Raw genomic sequence first — 15349 nt, 5'->3', positions numbered from 1 at the left:
TCTGATAAGATCAGATTATCTGTACCCTTTAGTGAAGGCAGCAGACGTCTTTAAACTGGTTTAATTGATTTATCTTTTTTTTTTTTTTTTAAACAGAAAGTGCATTACATTTAACTGGTCTTGCAAAGGGCTTCTCTTTACAAACCGAATTATTTTTAATATAAATTAATAAATGTTAAGATGCTATATCACGATATATCATCGTTATTAGCTTAAAAAAAAAAAAAAGAAAACGATTTACATTCTATAGTATTCCATATGATACAAAAGAAAACACACTTTAAATTCAATTACAGCAACTAAATGAATTTTATATTTTGACTGGAAGTGGTACTGACAATTCCCACCAGCTACTTTTTCAACACGCAGTTGATTGGAAACGGTGTGATAGCAAACGCTTGTTCCTTCACCCTCTCCCCCCTCCCTCTGCACGGCGACTGCAACAGAAAGTGTTTCAAAAATACTAATAAATAGCACGCGGGGCCGCTGCAGTTTCGGCCTGAGGGAGGGGCTGGGGGCAGCCACGGCGGCTTTTTCCTCGGTGGCCCCGCTGCCGCCCGCCTCGGGGCTCCGAGGGTGCCCCCGGTGCCGCCCGGCGGCCTGGAGCGCGGGGCGGTGCGGGGGGATGGGGCAGGGGGGGCGGCGCCCCCGGCCCCCGCTGTACAAAAAAAGAAGGTATTTTACATTTTAAATATTCACAGTACGGAACGCCTATGGTCGCGGTGACTCACGGTTTATTTACAAAGAGCCGGCAACAGGCGGTCGCCGCACCGGCGGGAGCGGGGCCCGGGCCGGGGCAGCCGCTGCCGTTCCCCTGCGCCCACGACCCTACAATAACACGCGGCGCTGGGGGCCCGCTCCGCCGCAGTCCTCTCTGCTCTCCCTCCGGCTTCTCCTCCTCCCGGGCGCGTAGAGTCTAGAAAAATAGATCTGTACATCTCCGAAAGCGGCGGCGGAAGGAGGGGGCTAGGCGGAGGCCTCCCCCTCGGGGGGGTGCAGCAGCAGCCCGCCGCCGCCCGGCTTGTGTTTCTTCAGCAGCTGCGTGATCTTCTCGTCGTCAGAGTTGGGATCCAGGGGCTTGTTGTAGTCGTCGTCCTCCTCCTCGTTCTCCGAGGCGCCCTTCAGCCGCTCCGTTTCCGAGTCCTGCTTCTTCTTCGCCGTCGCCATCTCCGCCGCGTGCTTCTTCCGCCACTTGGTCCGTCGGTTCTGGAACCAGACCTGCCCCCGCCGGCACCGTCACCAGCACCGCCACTGGCACTCCCACCCGGGGCCGCTCGGCCGAGCCGAGTCGGGCCGGGCCGGGCCGCCCCCGCCTCACCGCCCCCAGCGGGCGGGAGTGACTCCCCCTTCGCCAGCGATCAGACAGTTTCCCCGTCAACGAAAAGCCGCCGAGCCCCACACCGTCGCGCTCCCCGCAGCCGAAGCCACCCGTCCCGGCACAGGTCCCGCCCAGCGCGAGCGAACAGCCCCCCCCAGCCCCCTCACCTCCCCCCAGAGGTCCGCAGCGGTCCCAGGACCCTTCCTGCCCTCCTGCCCGGGAAGCAAAGCACAAATCCTTCCTCCGTCTCGCCCGCCCCACCAGATATATTTACTCTGTGGCAGGGCGCTGTCAGAGGAGAGGGGTATTTTCATTGTAGAGGCTGCAATAATTTATTCGCAGCCATCCGGAGATATTTGCAGTGACAAAGGAGGGTCTCCGGATAAGTCTGAAAGCCTGAGCACGGCCGAGAGGCCCCTCTGGCCGAGCCCGTCTCGTGTCCCTGCGTCCGCGGAGCATCCCCGGGGGCCTCAGCCTAGTTTTCCAACCCTAACCCCAACCCTCACCCCTCTGCTTGGCCCACAGCTCAGAGTGTAACTAAAATGGAAAGGTCTGAGGCAGGACAGTGCGAGCGGGGTGAGCGGTCCTGCTCAACGGCCCGGAGGTGCCAGGCGGTTTTGTGTGGGGCCAGAGGCACCTCCCCCCATCCACCCTCGCGCTCCTCCAGCAGGGCTGCCACCCCCGTGGCGTTCAGGCTGAACCCACCGGGCTTCTCAGTCTTGCTTGGATTTGTTCAGTTTGAGTTCAGGGGCTTTTGTTTTTTATTGGGTTTGGTTGGTTTTAGTTGGTGGGGGTTTTGTTTGTTGTTATTTGTTTGGCTGGGTCTTTTTTGGTTGTTGTTTGGGGGTTTTGTTTGTTAGTTTGGTTTTGGCGTTGGTTTTGGTTTTTTGGGGGTTTTTTTTGATGGTTTTTTTTGTTGTTGGTTGGTTGTTTTTGTTTGTTTTTTTTTTTAATAAAATACACTTTAAAATATCCTTCACAGCCCCACCAGTAAGATAACGAAGGGATCTCCGGCCGCCCCAGACAGACCTGGATTCCGCGGCAGGGCCCTATTGTTCCCCAGCCCAAGCACTTGGTGCTGCCCCAGCCCCGCACCGCTCCGTGCGGGAGTCGCTCCCCTCACCTTGACTTGGCTCTCCGTCATGCCCAGCGAATAGGCCAGCCGGGCTCGCTCCGGGCCCGCCAGGTATTTCGTCTGCTCGAAAGTCTTTTCCAGGGCGAAAATCTGCTGGCCAGAAAAAGTGGGTCTTGTATGTTTTCTTTTTCCGTCCTTATCCAGCAAAATTGAGCCTTGATCTGGCGTGGGGGGGAGAGAAAGGGAAGGCACGGACATACACGTTAATCTACGGATTCGGGAAAGCGCTTCGCGGCCCTGGGGATGGAGACTTTCTCTCCGCAGGGGGTAGGGGGGGCTGTATGTAACAAAACTGATGCTTGAACAACGCAGCAGCGCCAGCCTTGCGGCTGCCCCGAAATAATTTTTCATGGAATCATAGAATAGTTTGTGTTTGAAGGGACCTTAAAGATCACCTAGATCCAACCCCCTGCACCGGCAGGAAAACCTCCCACTAGACCAGGTTGCTCAGAACCCCATCCAACCTTGCCTTCAGCACTTCCAGGGAGGGGACATCCACAACTTCCCTGGGCAACTTCACACCCTCCCAGTGAAGAATTTCCTCCTAATGTCCAATCTAAATCTCCTCTCTTCCAGTTTTAATCCGTGACCCCCTGTCCTTTCGCTAAAAGCCCTTGTAAAAAGTCCCTCCCCAGCTTTCCTCTAGGCCCCCTAAGGGATCCTTCCTTTAAGGACCCAAAGTATGAGCGGACAAACGATATCGTTTTCTAGAAACGCTGCACAGTGCAAGCGGGCGGTAAAAGAAAGTCCTGCTCGTGGAAAGTTTTTGCGCGCACCTAAAAACAACCAGCCCCAGCCTCGACTTGTTCCTAGCGGGGACGGCGAGAACAGATGGCGGCCGAGAAGGCTCCGCTTTCCGCCAGCAATAACCCACATTTTACAGTTTTTCGCGCCGACCGAGGGGGAGGGAGAAAGCAAAGCAAACTTAAGAAATAAAATTAAAAAGAAAAGGAGGGCGAGACAAAGGCAGCCCCCTCGGTCACGGCCCGGGCCCGAGGCGTGGGGGCACCCCAGCAACTGGGAGCGGACTCCCAGCGGGGCTCCTCGGGCCCGATCCCCACGCTGCCCCGAGACGCTGGGTACTCACGGGGGGCGCAGGCGAGGCGCGCGTCCCTCCAGGGTGGGCTCTGCATCACACCCGGCCAGAAGATGGGCGTCCTGCCGGGCAGCTCGGCCAGCGGCTTGGGGTAGCGCCCGGCGGCCACGGCGGCGGCAGCGGCGGCGGCGCCAGGGCTGAAGTAGAGGGCAGGCGGCGGGGGCGGCGGGGGGCTGAGGCTGCCGAAGCGGGGCAGCCCGGCCAGCAGCCCGGCGGGCGCCGCTGAGGAGGCGGAGGGCGAGGCGGAGGCGAGTGCGGCGCCCGGCAGGGGCATGGAGGGCCGGCTGAGGATGTCGTTGATGCCGTGCGGGGTGGCGGCCGAAAGCTGTGGCGGAGCCGAGCCCAGGGCCGAGAGCCCGCCGGGGGCGGCGGAGGAGGCGGCGGGCGCCTTGAGGCCGGGGGAACCGAGCGGCGGCGAGGGCGAGGAAGAGGCGGGCGAGGCGGAGGCGGAGGAGGAGGAGGCGGGCCCGGCGGGCAGGGGGTACGCGGGGTACAGCGGCGCCTTCATCTCAGCCATGCTGTGCAGGGCTGCCAGCGGCGGGCTGCCCAGCAGGAAGGCGCCCTGCCGGGGCGCGCCGTCCATCTGCCCCAGTGCCAGCATCCCCGCGCCGCGGCCGCCGGGCCGGGGCGGGGGGCCTGGCCGGCCCCTAGAGCCGCGGGGCCCCGGCGGCCGGCCCGGGGGTGCCGCCCGCACCGGCGCCGCTCATCCAGCCCGCGGGGGCCGCCTCCTCTAGCGGGGAGCTGCGCGCCCGAGCGGCGGCCCCGCCGCCCCGCTGGGCATCAGGACTGCGCCCGGGTGGCCGCTCCGGCGGAGAAGAGCGGTGCTGCTGTCGGCGGGTGTATATATACGCGTATATGCGCAGGGTCCGTGCGTATACACGTATATATCTCCTCTCTCTGTGCTTGCGAGGAGCTGGGGGCTCACAGCGGCGCGGGGGCCGTGCTCGCCGACCCTGCCTCTTGCCCGGCGCCCCGCATCCCTTTCGGCGCTGTTCCCGCTGGCTGGCTGCCGGCGCGGCTGTCGGGGCTGCGGGCGCGGGCGCGGTTCAGGGCGCACTGCCGCGCCGCCTCGCTCCCCGCCGCCTTTAGCGGGGGCTCGGTCGGCAGCGGGCGCGGCGGCGGCGGCGGCGGGCGGGGGCGGGGCGGCGGCCAGCCCTGCCCACCCGCGCCGCGCCCGCCTTGCCGCCAACTTCGGTCTTGCCTGCTCTCCTCTTCCCTCCTTTGCTTGTCTTCTATCTTTCCCTCCTCTCTTTTCTACTCTCCTTTTTCCCTCTCCTTTTTCCTTTCTTTTATTCCTCTCCTTTTTCCATTGCTTTGCCTTTTCTTTTGCTGTACCCCTTCCCCTTTTCTTTCAAGCCTCCTTTTTTCTTTTTCTTTTTCTTTTCTTTTTCTTTTTCTTTTTCTTTTTCTTTTTCTTTTTCTTTTTCTTTTTCTTTTTCTTTTTCTTTTTCTTTTTCTTTTTCTTTTTTTTCTTCTTTGTCTTTTTCTTTTTTTCCTTTTTCTCTTTCGTTTCTCCTTTTTCTTTTTTTCTTCTTTTTTTCTTCGTCTTCTTTTTTCATTTTTCTCTTTCATTTCTCCTTTTTCTTTTTTCCTTTTTCTTTTTCTCATTCTTTTATATTTTCCTTTCTTTTCTTCTTTTTCCCTTTCTTTTTTCTCCGTCTTTTTTTCTCTCTCTTTTCCTTTTCCATTTACTTTTTTTTATCCTTTTCTTTTTCCTCTCCCCTCTAATTTTTTTTCGCTCTCTTTCCCTCACTCTGTTTTTTTTCCTCTTTCTCTGTTCACATCCTCTGCTCCCTTTCTTCTTTCCATCTTCTTTCTGTCTTTACGTCTTCCTTCTGTCTTTTTTCCTTCCTCTCTTTTTTATTCTCTATCTATTCACCCCACACACCCCCTCTCATCTTTCTCCCTTTCCTTCTTTCTTTCCTCTCTTTTTTCCTCTCTCTTTCTCTATCTATTCACGCCCGCACTCCCTCTCATCTTTCTCTCTTTTCTTCATTTCCTTCTTTCCTTCTTTCTTTATCCCTTTTCCCGGTCTCTCCCTCCCTCCTTCTCTGTGCCCCGGAACGACTCCAGGGAGCGGAGCCACTCGAGTCCCGCCCGGGCCTGCCCCGTGGGGCTGCAGGAGCCGGTGGCGGGCGGTGCGGCCCGACTTGGCCCGACCCTTCCCTCACGCTTCACGACTGGCGCGGGTGCCCTTTGTACCCCCTGCACGTCGAAACTGCATGTCCGTCCCTCCGACCCCATCTGCCGATGTTGTACCCCCGAGGCCCACGGTAACGAAACCCCCCCACACTTGTCCCCAGCGCCCCCGGCGGCTCGCGGGGTCTTCGTGTCGCCTGGGGCTGAAAGGGAAAAAATTCTTATGAGACCCCTAAAAGAGCATCCCACGGAGAGAAGAGCGGTGCAAAATCACCCTAAACAATTTTTACCCTAAACAATTTTTACCCTATGCTGTCTGCCGGAGTGCGTGTGACTGTGGGGAACTTTATTTCCTCGAGTGTCGAAGAAGGGGCTGGTGTGGAATTTATATTATTATTTTATTATTATTTTTAAGTCGCAGAACCTAGATAGAGTGGAATAATGCTGATCTTCGAGCTGCGGCGGTGTTCCTTTCTATTTCTAAATTTCTGTAGATGGTTTAGTGGTCACAGAAGCATAGGAATGGCGGTTGGACTTGTTGACCTTGAAGGTCTTTTCCAACCTTAGTGATTTTATGATTCTATGATTATAAATATTCCCTGTCTCTCGGAATTGATTTAGTTTAATTTACAAAGCTGCGAAAAAAACACCTTTGGAGAAAGTGCACGTAGAGGGGGATCCTACCTCGCCGTAGTTCTGCGCACACAAACTGCGTATCCGAGAAGCTCGCGTGTAGGTCTCGGGGTTTGATGTTTTTATTTATTTTAACATTTTTTTTGTCTTTGAGTCACTTCTCAAATGTTCTAAAAGTAAAACAAAAGAAGTATTTTCCTGCCGGTTTAAGTGGAGCTAGTGAGCTCTCGGCCTCCGCAGCCCCGCACCGCTGGCCCCGCAGTCCCGTGTCTCGAAAAGGGCAACGGGCGTGGGGAGGGGGGAGCCTGACTCTGAAAGCCACCGATTTGCATTTTAATTGGGGCTAGAATAATTAACCCTGGTTTGGAACTGTAGAGGCAGGCGCGGGGCGGCCCCGCTGTGTGGCCAGCACCCAGGGGAACTGCTTTTACTCTCGCCTGCAGAGGAGACGATGCGGGGTCTGCAGCCGTGCGGCTCGGGCGGGTGCGGCCAGGGGCTCCCCCCGCCGCTCCAGGCCCGCCGTGTCCTTCCTTGGAGCGCCCCGAGGGAGCTTTGCCAGGGGCGGTGACCGGCAGCGGCAGCAGCTTCAGCCGCGGGTCTGCGCACGATGCGGGGGCACGCGGGGACCCGGGCTCCCTGCGCTTGCTTCTGCAGAGCGGTGCTGCCGGCCCCCGGCCCAGCCGCAGCTGCGGAGCCGCCCGGGAGCTCCGGGAGCTGGCGGTGCCCGCGCCGGGGCTCAGCCTTCCCCGCCCGCGGCACCGGCCCTTCCGCTCGCCCCTTCCCGGCCAAAGCGAGGTTTCATCGCCCAGAGCCTCTTGGGTTTGTGCTCTAGGGAAAGCAAAACAAAACAATCCCTCCCGCACAAACCGCTTCTCCTTCCGGCCTTCTGTAACGAGCGGATGGCGTCTTGAAGCAGAGGGTTGGTTTGGGGGACGCCTCGTGCAACTTCTTTCCTAAAAATAGCATCACAGGTGAGACTGGCGCCAGTGGGGCTGACCCGTGCTCGAGATACAGCTCGGATTCAAAAGCAACCGTCAATATTATCTCCTTTCTGCGTCCTTAATAACTGTCAGCCACAAATATTTGAAAATATTTATATTTAGTTCCTTTTCCATACTCGAGTTTTGTTTTTCCCTAAGCCCGGCCGTAGGCAGGCGAAGTTCCTCAGGCGGCAGCGGGGGGCTGTGCTGTGCCGCTCATCAGCTGAGCAGCGGGTAGGGGGCACCATGAGCACCCCGGGCATCGGGGGAAGTAAAAACCACCCCTATAACAAACTTTGCTAACGGGGTAAGCAAACCGCAGCCTGAAAGCGCAGCAACAAAACTGCTGGGTACTGAACAGATCCACGGCAGCCGGGGGCAGCTCGTTAGTATCCGGCTACGTTTCACCAATTTTACTAGGTCTCATCATCAGCTCTTCACCGCCTTGATGCAGATAAAGCGACTACCAAGTTAAATACTAGAAGGGAGAGTAGCTGCCTAGCGAGTCGGGGGATGCGGGAGGCGGGGAGGAGGATCGAGCAGTCGGCCTGCGGGACGGGGACGCGAGAGGAAAGTAGCTCCCGCGGAAACCCCGCTGGGCCTCGGGGAGGGAATCCGCGGAGCCCCCGCAGGCCGGCGGGGGCAGCGGATGCGGAGGGGTCCCGGGCAGCGAGGGACCAAGGGCTGGAGGAGGCGGCGAACAGGGCGGGTGGCAGGGAAGGTCTGAAGTTGCGGTGGAGACCCCAGTCACACGGAGCGGAGGTGAAGAAGAGAGATGAATTAAGGGCTATACAGAGAAGCGTTGTCAGCAAAAGCTGTAGTTATTTGTTTGCTTGTTCGAGGCGAAAGCAGGACGGGTGCTGGAGCTGCTGCACCTCTGAAATTCACGTTGCTTGGAGCGGTTCCAGCATACCTGAAAGCAAAAAAAGGCAAGCTCATAAGAACACCTACAATTAGAAGGTCCAAAGCGCTTTGGCATAGCAGGGTGATACAGTCTTCAAGCTCATGAGACGGCGACCCGAACTGCAGCTTGCTGCACCATGCCGCCTCTGGTGTCCAGCTGTGCTTGAGGTGATGCCTCCAAGGGAGGGTTGGCTCTGCCCTGCCTGGGGCTTTTTCAGCCCTGCAGCAGCGGGGACAGATGCCAGGCCCTCCACCTTGCCCAGCCTTTGCCTCGGGAAGTCACCATGACCGAGAGAGGAGTCCTGTCTGAACTATATCAATTAGTTGCCTTATTTAGCAAATAAAATGTTTTGCCATTATCGTATGTTCTTCATTGCAAGCAAGCAGTCCGTTACTTTCTTACCGAGATGGACAGGTATTTAGACACCTTTTTCTTGTAGCAGCACTGTAAAGCTACTGAATCATTTGTTGCCTGCCCTACATGGTGGAAAGGAACTGAGCCAGGGAAGCCTAATGTTCTTCTGGGCGCTAATTTCAACTCTTAATCAAGATCTGATTACCAAAAAGGAAGACAGAGCATAAAAACGCTATAAAGATTTAAGATTTTTTCTATCTCGCCCTAATTCATGCCGCAAATGTGTCCATTATCGCATTCACTTTAGCAGGAAAATTGTGATGTTGTTGCAAGATTCCCTACAGCAGAGCTCCTGCCAATGATGATGAATAATCTCGGTCCATATGCTACCTCTATACCGTTCTATAGTACCAGCGTGCTCTCATTCTCTTTCTGCTTCCTCAAAAACATAGAATATCTTAAGAACAGTAAAAGCGAATTAAAAATAGTTAATAGGTTAATCAGATTCGGTCTCATATTTATCTAATGCAGATCACTGATTCTTTAGTGATGTAGCTTTGAGGCATTGCCATGAGCCAAGAAAATGAATCAGACATTTAATGGAGATGTGGAAACGGAAATTTCTTGTAAGACTACAAAATCTCAAGCCAATAATACACTATAATATAATAAAGTTGTCATTAAAATTCTATGCATGAAATGCCATCCTCTGTGTCCTTTCTTGCTAGGTGATAAACTGAGGCAAAGCTGGCCAGAAAATTTTTCAGGAGTCAGGCCTTTGGATGCATCTCACTCGTTTTTTAGCATTTTTGTCCCAGAGTGTCTGCCTTCTGCTGACAGCCAAAGGCAGAGGCATCACTTTGCAGGTGACAACACTTCAGACCCCTGGTTTTCTCTTGAGTGCCAAGGGACGTGAAACGCTTCCAGCTCTAGCTGGGGGATATACTAGAGACGTGAACCTAGGTCTGGTATTGCTTTGCGTTACTTACTTGGTCTGACCCGCGCAGGAATGGTTTCTGTGTGTAACAGCTTCCCTTTTCCAGCCAAAGCCGGATACTGTGAGTTCTGCCTTCCCGGGGCTTCCAGTCACTTCTGAGGACACACTCATGTCACTTTGCTGCTCTAACGCTGTGATCCGTCCCCACATCCTGAACGAATTTCAGTTTCCATTTACACTGAAGTCTGAGCAGAGTAACTGCGAACGCAGTGAGAGACTGTAAGGACACGGAGTAGAAACAGGACTTGGGCATTGTCTTAAATGCTTGAAACAGCTGCAAGGACAAGGAGGGCGTTGCAGGCTGCTGCTTACAGTTGCTTCTGTTGCTACCTCAATATTTCTTTTGCTTTTTCTAAATGCGGTGTCCAAGTATCTTCCGTATCCTCAGTAAGGCTAAATATTTTTTCTCCTTTCTGGAGCATTGAATATATTTGATGCCGGAGCGGAGTAGCTACTTTTGATTTGTGATCGTTGGTCCAGCCTGACCCCTGCTGGGGGAAAGCCATGAGAAGAGAATTACAAGTGTAGAATGTCTGAGAGGCAGGTTCCCCGGAGACCATTCCAGCCGCAATCCTGCTCCAAACCCCTCTCCCAGACCTAGACACATGCTCTGCCCTCACTGCATACTCCCCTCTTGCCAGTGACAAGCCTTACCTGAAGTTTTTCCAGCTTACATCTCCGAAGACTGCCCACCACCTCCATTGTTAGGGTGCAGTATGGAAGTAACATTTACCTCTTTGGTGTGGGTGCAGGTGCACCCAGCACTATGCTGGCATCCTGCCTCCCTGCCACCAGTAGCTGGGTGCCATTACTGATTACCAGGTCTCTGTTTATCCTAAACAGTCAGTGCACAACAGATTTCTCAACATAGACATTTGTCTATTCCTGTGTGGTGCTACCAAGAGCTGCAGCCAGCACAGAGGTGCCCGTGATGCCATGTGGCATTCCGACAAGGTATTTTGCTCTGGCCACATGCTTGAGAAGGACTGCAGTCCTTGCAGCAGGGATGGATGGCCCTGCTTCCTAATGGAAGTGGGAACAGCAGTGCCAGCGACTCCTGCTGCCTCTGCCCACCTCAGCATGCAGCATGATTGCTTTTGAGCAGCCTGCTCCATTTCCAGGTGGTCTTGTCCACACCCTGTGAGGACTGGATGTGTGTGGCTGATCAGACACAGACAAGGAAACTATTTTTAAAAGCTTTTGTTAACAGTTGTACTGAAATATATGTGTCCTAGGCCAGGTGTGTAAAAGCTGAGACAAAGAGCATTTCTGCTCCATCTCCCTTGTTTATCTTTGCTGTGAAGGTGCCACCCTTCCAAAGTCACTTTCCTTTTTTCTTTCAGTTGTGTGCTGCTGAGCAGATTTCCCACTCTGTGCTGTATGCGTGCATGAGGTATGGATAAAGACACCAATTTAGACCCAACAGAAGCTCACTCCTCACCCCCTGGCCCTGATGGGCCAGTCAAGCCATCCAAGCACATGCAGGGGAATTTCTTCATGGCTGCAGTTTTTGGGTATGGGTCCAGGCACCACCCCTGGCATTCATGTGAGCACTTTCTTGATGTGGATAACCAGGTGTGCTGTAAGGCTAAAACTCATCTCTGGCTTTACTTTGGTTTCGCATGGACAGCAAAAATGTATGGAGATTTAACTGGCATAGCTGGAGCTTTTATATCGTTTCTTTCCCTCTGTGGAACAAGGATCTGTACGGTAGGGCACTGAGCTTTGCTTAGAGATTGGTGGCACAGGGTGGTTCAGTGTCAGGGAACTGGAAATCGTTAAATTGATTAGCTAAATGGGGGTGGGCGGGAGAAAGCAGCGGCAGCAGCTATCATCATGTGCATATTTTTATGATTTTTAGAAAACGACATTTCAGCATTTTCCATCACATCGAAGGCTGACAAGGCTGCGCTGGGTAGCAGATTCGGACTGGACGACCGCAGGACTGAGCGCGGTGCGTTTCGTAACGCGGCTTGAAGAGCAGACCTCTCTCGCTTCGCTGCCGCGGTTACGGCCACGCCGAGGCCCCTGGGGGTGCGGGGGTCCCGGGGGTGTGTGTGTGTCCCCCGCCCCCCCCCCCCGGCGGGTCCCCCTGCGCCCTGCGGGTCCCCTGGCGCTGCTCGCGCCCGCAGCGCCCCCTAGCGAGCAGCGCGCGCCTGGCCGGCCCCGGCCCCCGCGCCGCGTCCCTGGGGCGAGACCTCCCGGTCCGAGTGTAAACACGAGTGTAAATGCTCAGGCATCGCCTGTAACTAAAAGACAGAGAGGCTTAGAAAATATGACCTTACACTGGAAAAAAAACTTAGACGTGGATTAGATCGTTGCAAAGAGAAAGAATTATCTGGTCCTTGTATCTACAGTGAACAGAACAAGAAGTAATGAGGCTAAATTACACCAAAGGAGATTTAGGACAGATGTTAGGGAAAACTCTCTTATGGTGGTGATAATTAACCACTGAACCAGCTCACCTTGAGAGAACATGTGGTCCCCATGGTTAGAGCTTGAAAGGGACAGATTGAAAAAGCATCTATGAGGATTGGACTGGGTTTCCCTTTTCCGAGCTTGCTGCAGGGCAATGGACTACAATGCCTTCCTGCAATCCTGTCTGCATCTTCATCAGCTTTCAGCGTTTCTCTTACCGCATGCTAAAAAAAATACCTCAACTGGTCTACAGGGATTTTATCTCAATTATGAACTTAATCTGAACTGCCACTCCAAAGCTCTTTGCTTGTGAATCACCAGAACACACTCAGATCACACTAAGCTTCCCTTGCTCCAAGCCCCTTGCCTCACTTCTCTGAACCCAGGTGAGCTCAGCAAGGGCTTGCTGTCTTGGCCATGCTGGTCCTGGCCTGGCACAAACCAGTGACAAGAGCACAAGTAGCTGGTTGGTCTCCCTGCACGGGCAAATATTGCAGGGAGTCAGTATATGCTGCCTGGGCCAGTCATTCTGCCCCAGCAGAGCCTGTGCTCTCCTTCCCATCACCCTAAAATCTTAACATGTCGTGTCCCACACAGTGTCTGGCTGCTTGCTTTGTAACTTTATTATAATAAAATAAGGGAAGATACAAACATATTTGTACAGAGCCTGATGCTTCTGCCTGCTCTGTGCCAGCAGAGGCTGCTATGCCGTTATGGAAGGGGCAAGAGCATTTATTCCAGGATGGGCCCAGGGCTGTAGGCTGCACCGTTGCTTTGGGTGTGTGCCATTGCTTTCCTTGGGATTTGCTGGGGCAGAGCAGCCTGGCAGCACAAAGGAGTTACTTCCCTCCCTCCAGTCAACATGCAAACACCCAGCCTTGCAAACTCCAGGTCACCTTAAAGGCCCCAACAGTGGTGTGGGGTTTTGTTACAGGGACTTGGAGAGCTGAGTGACACCTTCAGAGGCCTCAGGGGGTGAGGTGGCTTCTGCCAGGCTCAACCTCACTCTCCAGGGGAGAGGGCAAAGTGCTTCACATGACAGAGGCAGCAGGCCTGCAGCCACTCTGGCCCAGCCCTGTGGGCCATAGGGAAGCACAAGATGGCTGGACCTGCTCTCCAGAGGTGTCACAGGGAAAGCAGGGAGGATGCTGTGCAGTGGGGGAGTTGCTGAGGGAAGTAGGAGGTATGGTGGTCAGATTTTTCTATAGTAAGCCAAATCTTTAGGAGAGGAGGATTGTTCAGGAATTTGGTTTGTCCCTGTGGTTTCCTTTATCTTCAGATGGATAGGAGATGCAGACTCCTAAAAAGCCTGCAGCCAGAAGGAGCAATTTCCTACTGTGAGAGTTTGCATCCAACTTTCCACCTCAGTTTGCAATGGCATTGCCAAGGAATCCTGGGATAAAGCATGCTGCCATTTCTTGACCCACAGAGGAAACTGTCTTTTTTCTTCAGATTTCTCAGTCATCTCTACAAGCTCATGCTCCTGTTCGCATTCACACTTTCCTTCTCATTTGTCATAACCAGTGGTGTCAATAGGAGTGATATTCTGCAGCTTCCATGAACTTGTAGTGGTACTGGGGACAGGGGCAGCATGAAATGCTTGGCTGCAGTAAGATACCCAGGGCTTTTGTCTCTTCTGCCTCCAGGAGTGTTCTTGATGCTTTGTTATTTTGGAATTATTTCTTCCAGTACCACACTTGGTTAGCTGTCATAGTGGCATGAAGGATGCTGTTCAGAAAGCACCTTCTGAGCATGTTGGTACAGCAGCTGGTTGGAAGTGAGTCTTCTTTTATCAGCAAACAGGGAATTTCCTTAGTTTGCAATTGCATGAAAAAAAGCTGGATAAAAGAGTGAGTGAGCCTGAAGATACCATTCTGAACTTCTTTCCCTGGTTTTGTTTTTGCACTGCAGATGCAGATAAGCAGGCAGCTGTCTGGCACAGAAGTAGAAGTAGTAGAATAATTTGCTGTGGTTGCTCTCCAATCCTATTTCAGCTCTTGCTCTTCCAGCAGTACCTGACTGAGGACTGGCCAGTTTGATCAGAGCTCCAGTGGGAGGTAAAAATGCTAAGAAACAGAACCGGTGCCACTTCTGTGCAACCACTATTTGATCCTTCTGGTGTTGATCTCAGCATGAGGCAGGCAGCCAGCTGAAGGGTTTGGGGGACAGGTAATTGACTGATTGACCCCAGCTTCCCTGGCCCATTTATCACACAGAGCATGTCTCTAGAAGATACCATCCATTCAGGATCAAGTGCTTTTCCAATAAATCTGGCACATTCAGGTATGAAAAAGAGGCATAAGGAGAATGTGCCAACAGCTGCTCCTGTGTGTGCTGAAGACTTAAGGAGAAGGGAGATCAGGAACAAAAGTGCTCTGGCATACATCCAAAGTCACCAGCCAAGTATTGCTGAGGAGCTTTCAACCACAATCCTGAAAACTTAAAAAGGAGAAAGAAGAAAACTTGAGCCTCTATCTATTACAGCTCGTGCTTTCTAGACTCTTCTCTCTGTCTTTTGTAGTTCACTTTTTTTGGCTCTTTGTAGGTGAGAGGAAGACACTTCTCTCAACCTGTACCCCCCGACAAAGAGCTCAGGGTGTAGTGTAACACAGGTCCAATCTACAGGGTTTGGAAAAAGATAGCAAAGATACTAAAGGTATAACCAGTTAGCAATTTTTAGTGTATTTTTATGACTATACCACTGGAAGATAACTCTCAGAGAAATCACCTAAGTGAATATGTAGGAGCACCTTTGTAAAGCACAAGGTGTACTTCAATTTGAAGACTACCACCACAAAGTGGAAGCAAACCAGGACTTCACAGGGAAATCTATCCAGATTGTGGCTGTAATACGTGGCTTAACTGTGTCCTGCCAACTGCTTTCCACTTATAAAATATACTATGAGCATGCCATAATATTCCACCTCTCCCTTGAGATAAGATAGTAAGATGGTATTACTGACAAAACAGAGTGATATTTCATAAACTGCTAAATATCAATGGTGATACACCTACTTGCACCTCAGATGAACTTTCTTATGAACTGGAAAGTAATAGGGTGTGAAATACTAGAGTTCAATTAAATAAAATTACATAAAACTTCTAGAAAGCAGTATAAAATAGAGGGGAGCAAATCCAGTGACAGAAAACAGAGACAAGTGCAAGCTGTGCTCTGTGCAGTACAAATCAAGTAAAGAGTACTTCAAGGGGAAGCATTACTCTGACCTGAGAATGGGAGAAGATGTTGCTGAAACTGCAGAGCAGCTTTTGCCTCGGCATAAGAAGATGGCAAAATACCCACTGATGGGACTGGGGCTTGGCCTTGTACCAAGCATGAGGAGGAGCATGTCTGTTGCAACAAGATAAAATGGGCAT

General features: G+C 52.9%; 1 protein-coding gene across 1 annotated transcript; it reads right to left on the bottom strand.

Moving 5' to 3' along the window:
- Positions 1 to 808: 808 nt before the first annotated feature.
- On the bottom strand, positions 809 to 4150 carry NKX6-1 (NK6 homeobox 1). Its single transcript, XM_051618211.1, has 3 exons — positions 3541 to 4150; positions 2442 to 2614; positions 809 to 1218 (listed from the first exon to the last, which is right to left on the bottom strand). The coding sequence occupies exons 1-3, from the start codon at positions 4148 to 4150 to the stop codon at positions 967 to 969; spliced, it is 1035 nt and encodes a 344-aa protein (XP_051474171.1). The 3' UTR covers positions 809 to 966.
- Positions 4151 to 15349: the final 11199 nt, after the last annotated feature.

Source organism: Apus apus, chromosome 4 (assembly GCF_020740795.1).
Source record: "Apus apus isolate bApuApu2 chromosome 4, bApuApu2.pri.cur, whole genome shotgun sequence".
Lineage (NCBI taxonomy): Eukaryota > Metazoa > Chordata > Aves > Apodiformes > Apodidae > Apus > Apus apus.
This window is presented reverse-complemented; position numbering and strand designations above follow the sequence as displayed.

What these genes read in the sequence shown, in the direction of transcription:
- NKX6-1 (XM_051618211.1), bottom strand. Translation starts at nt 4,150, where the DNA reads ATGCTGGCACTGGGGCAGATGGACGGCGCGCCCCGGCAGGGCGCCTTC. An exon ending in GCGCCTCGCCTGCGCCCCCC is followed by an intron (nt 2,615 to 3,540) that starts GTGAGTACCCAG and finishes CCCCCACGCCAG; the next exon opens with ATCAAGGCTCAATTTTGCTG. An exon ending in TGACGGAGAGCCAAGTCAAG is followed by an intron (nt 1,219 to 2,441) that starts GTGAGGGGAGCG and finishes CGGCGGGGGCAG; the next exon opens with GTCTGGTTCCAGAACCGACG.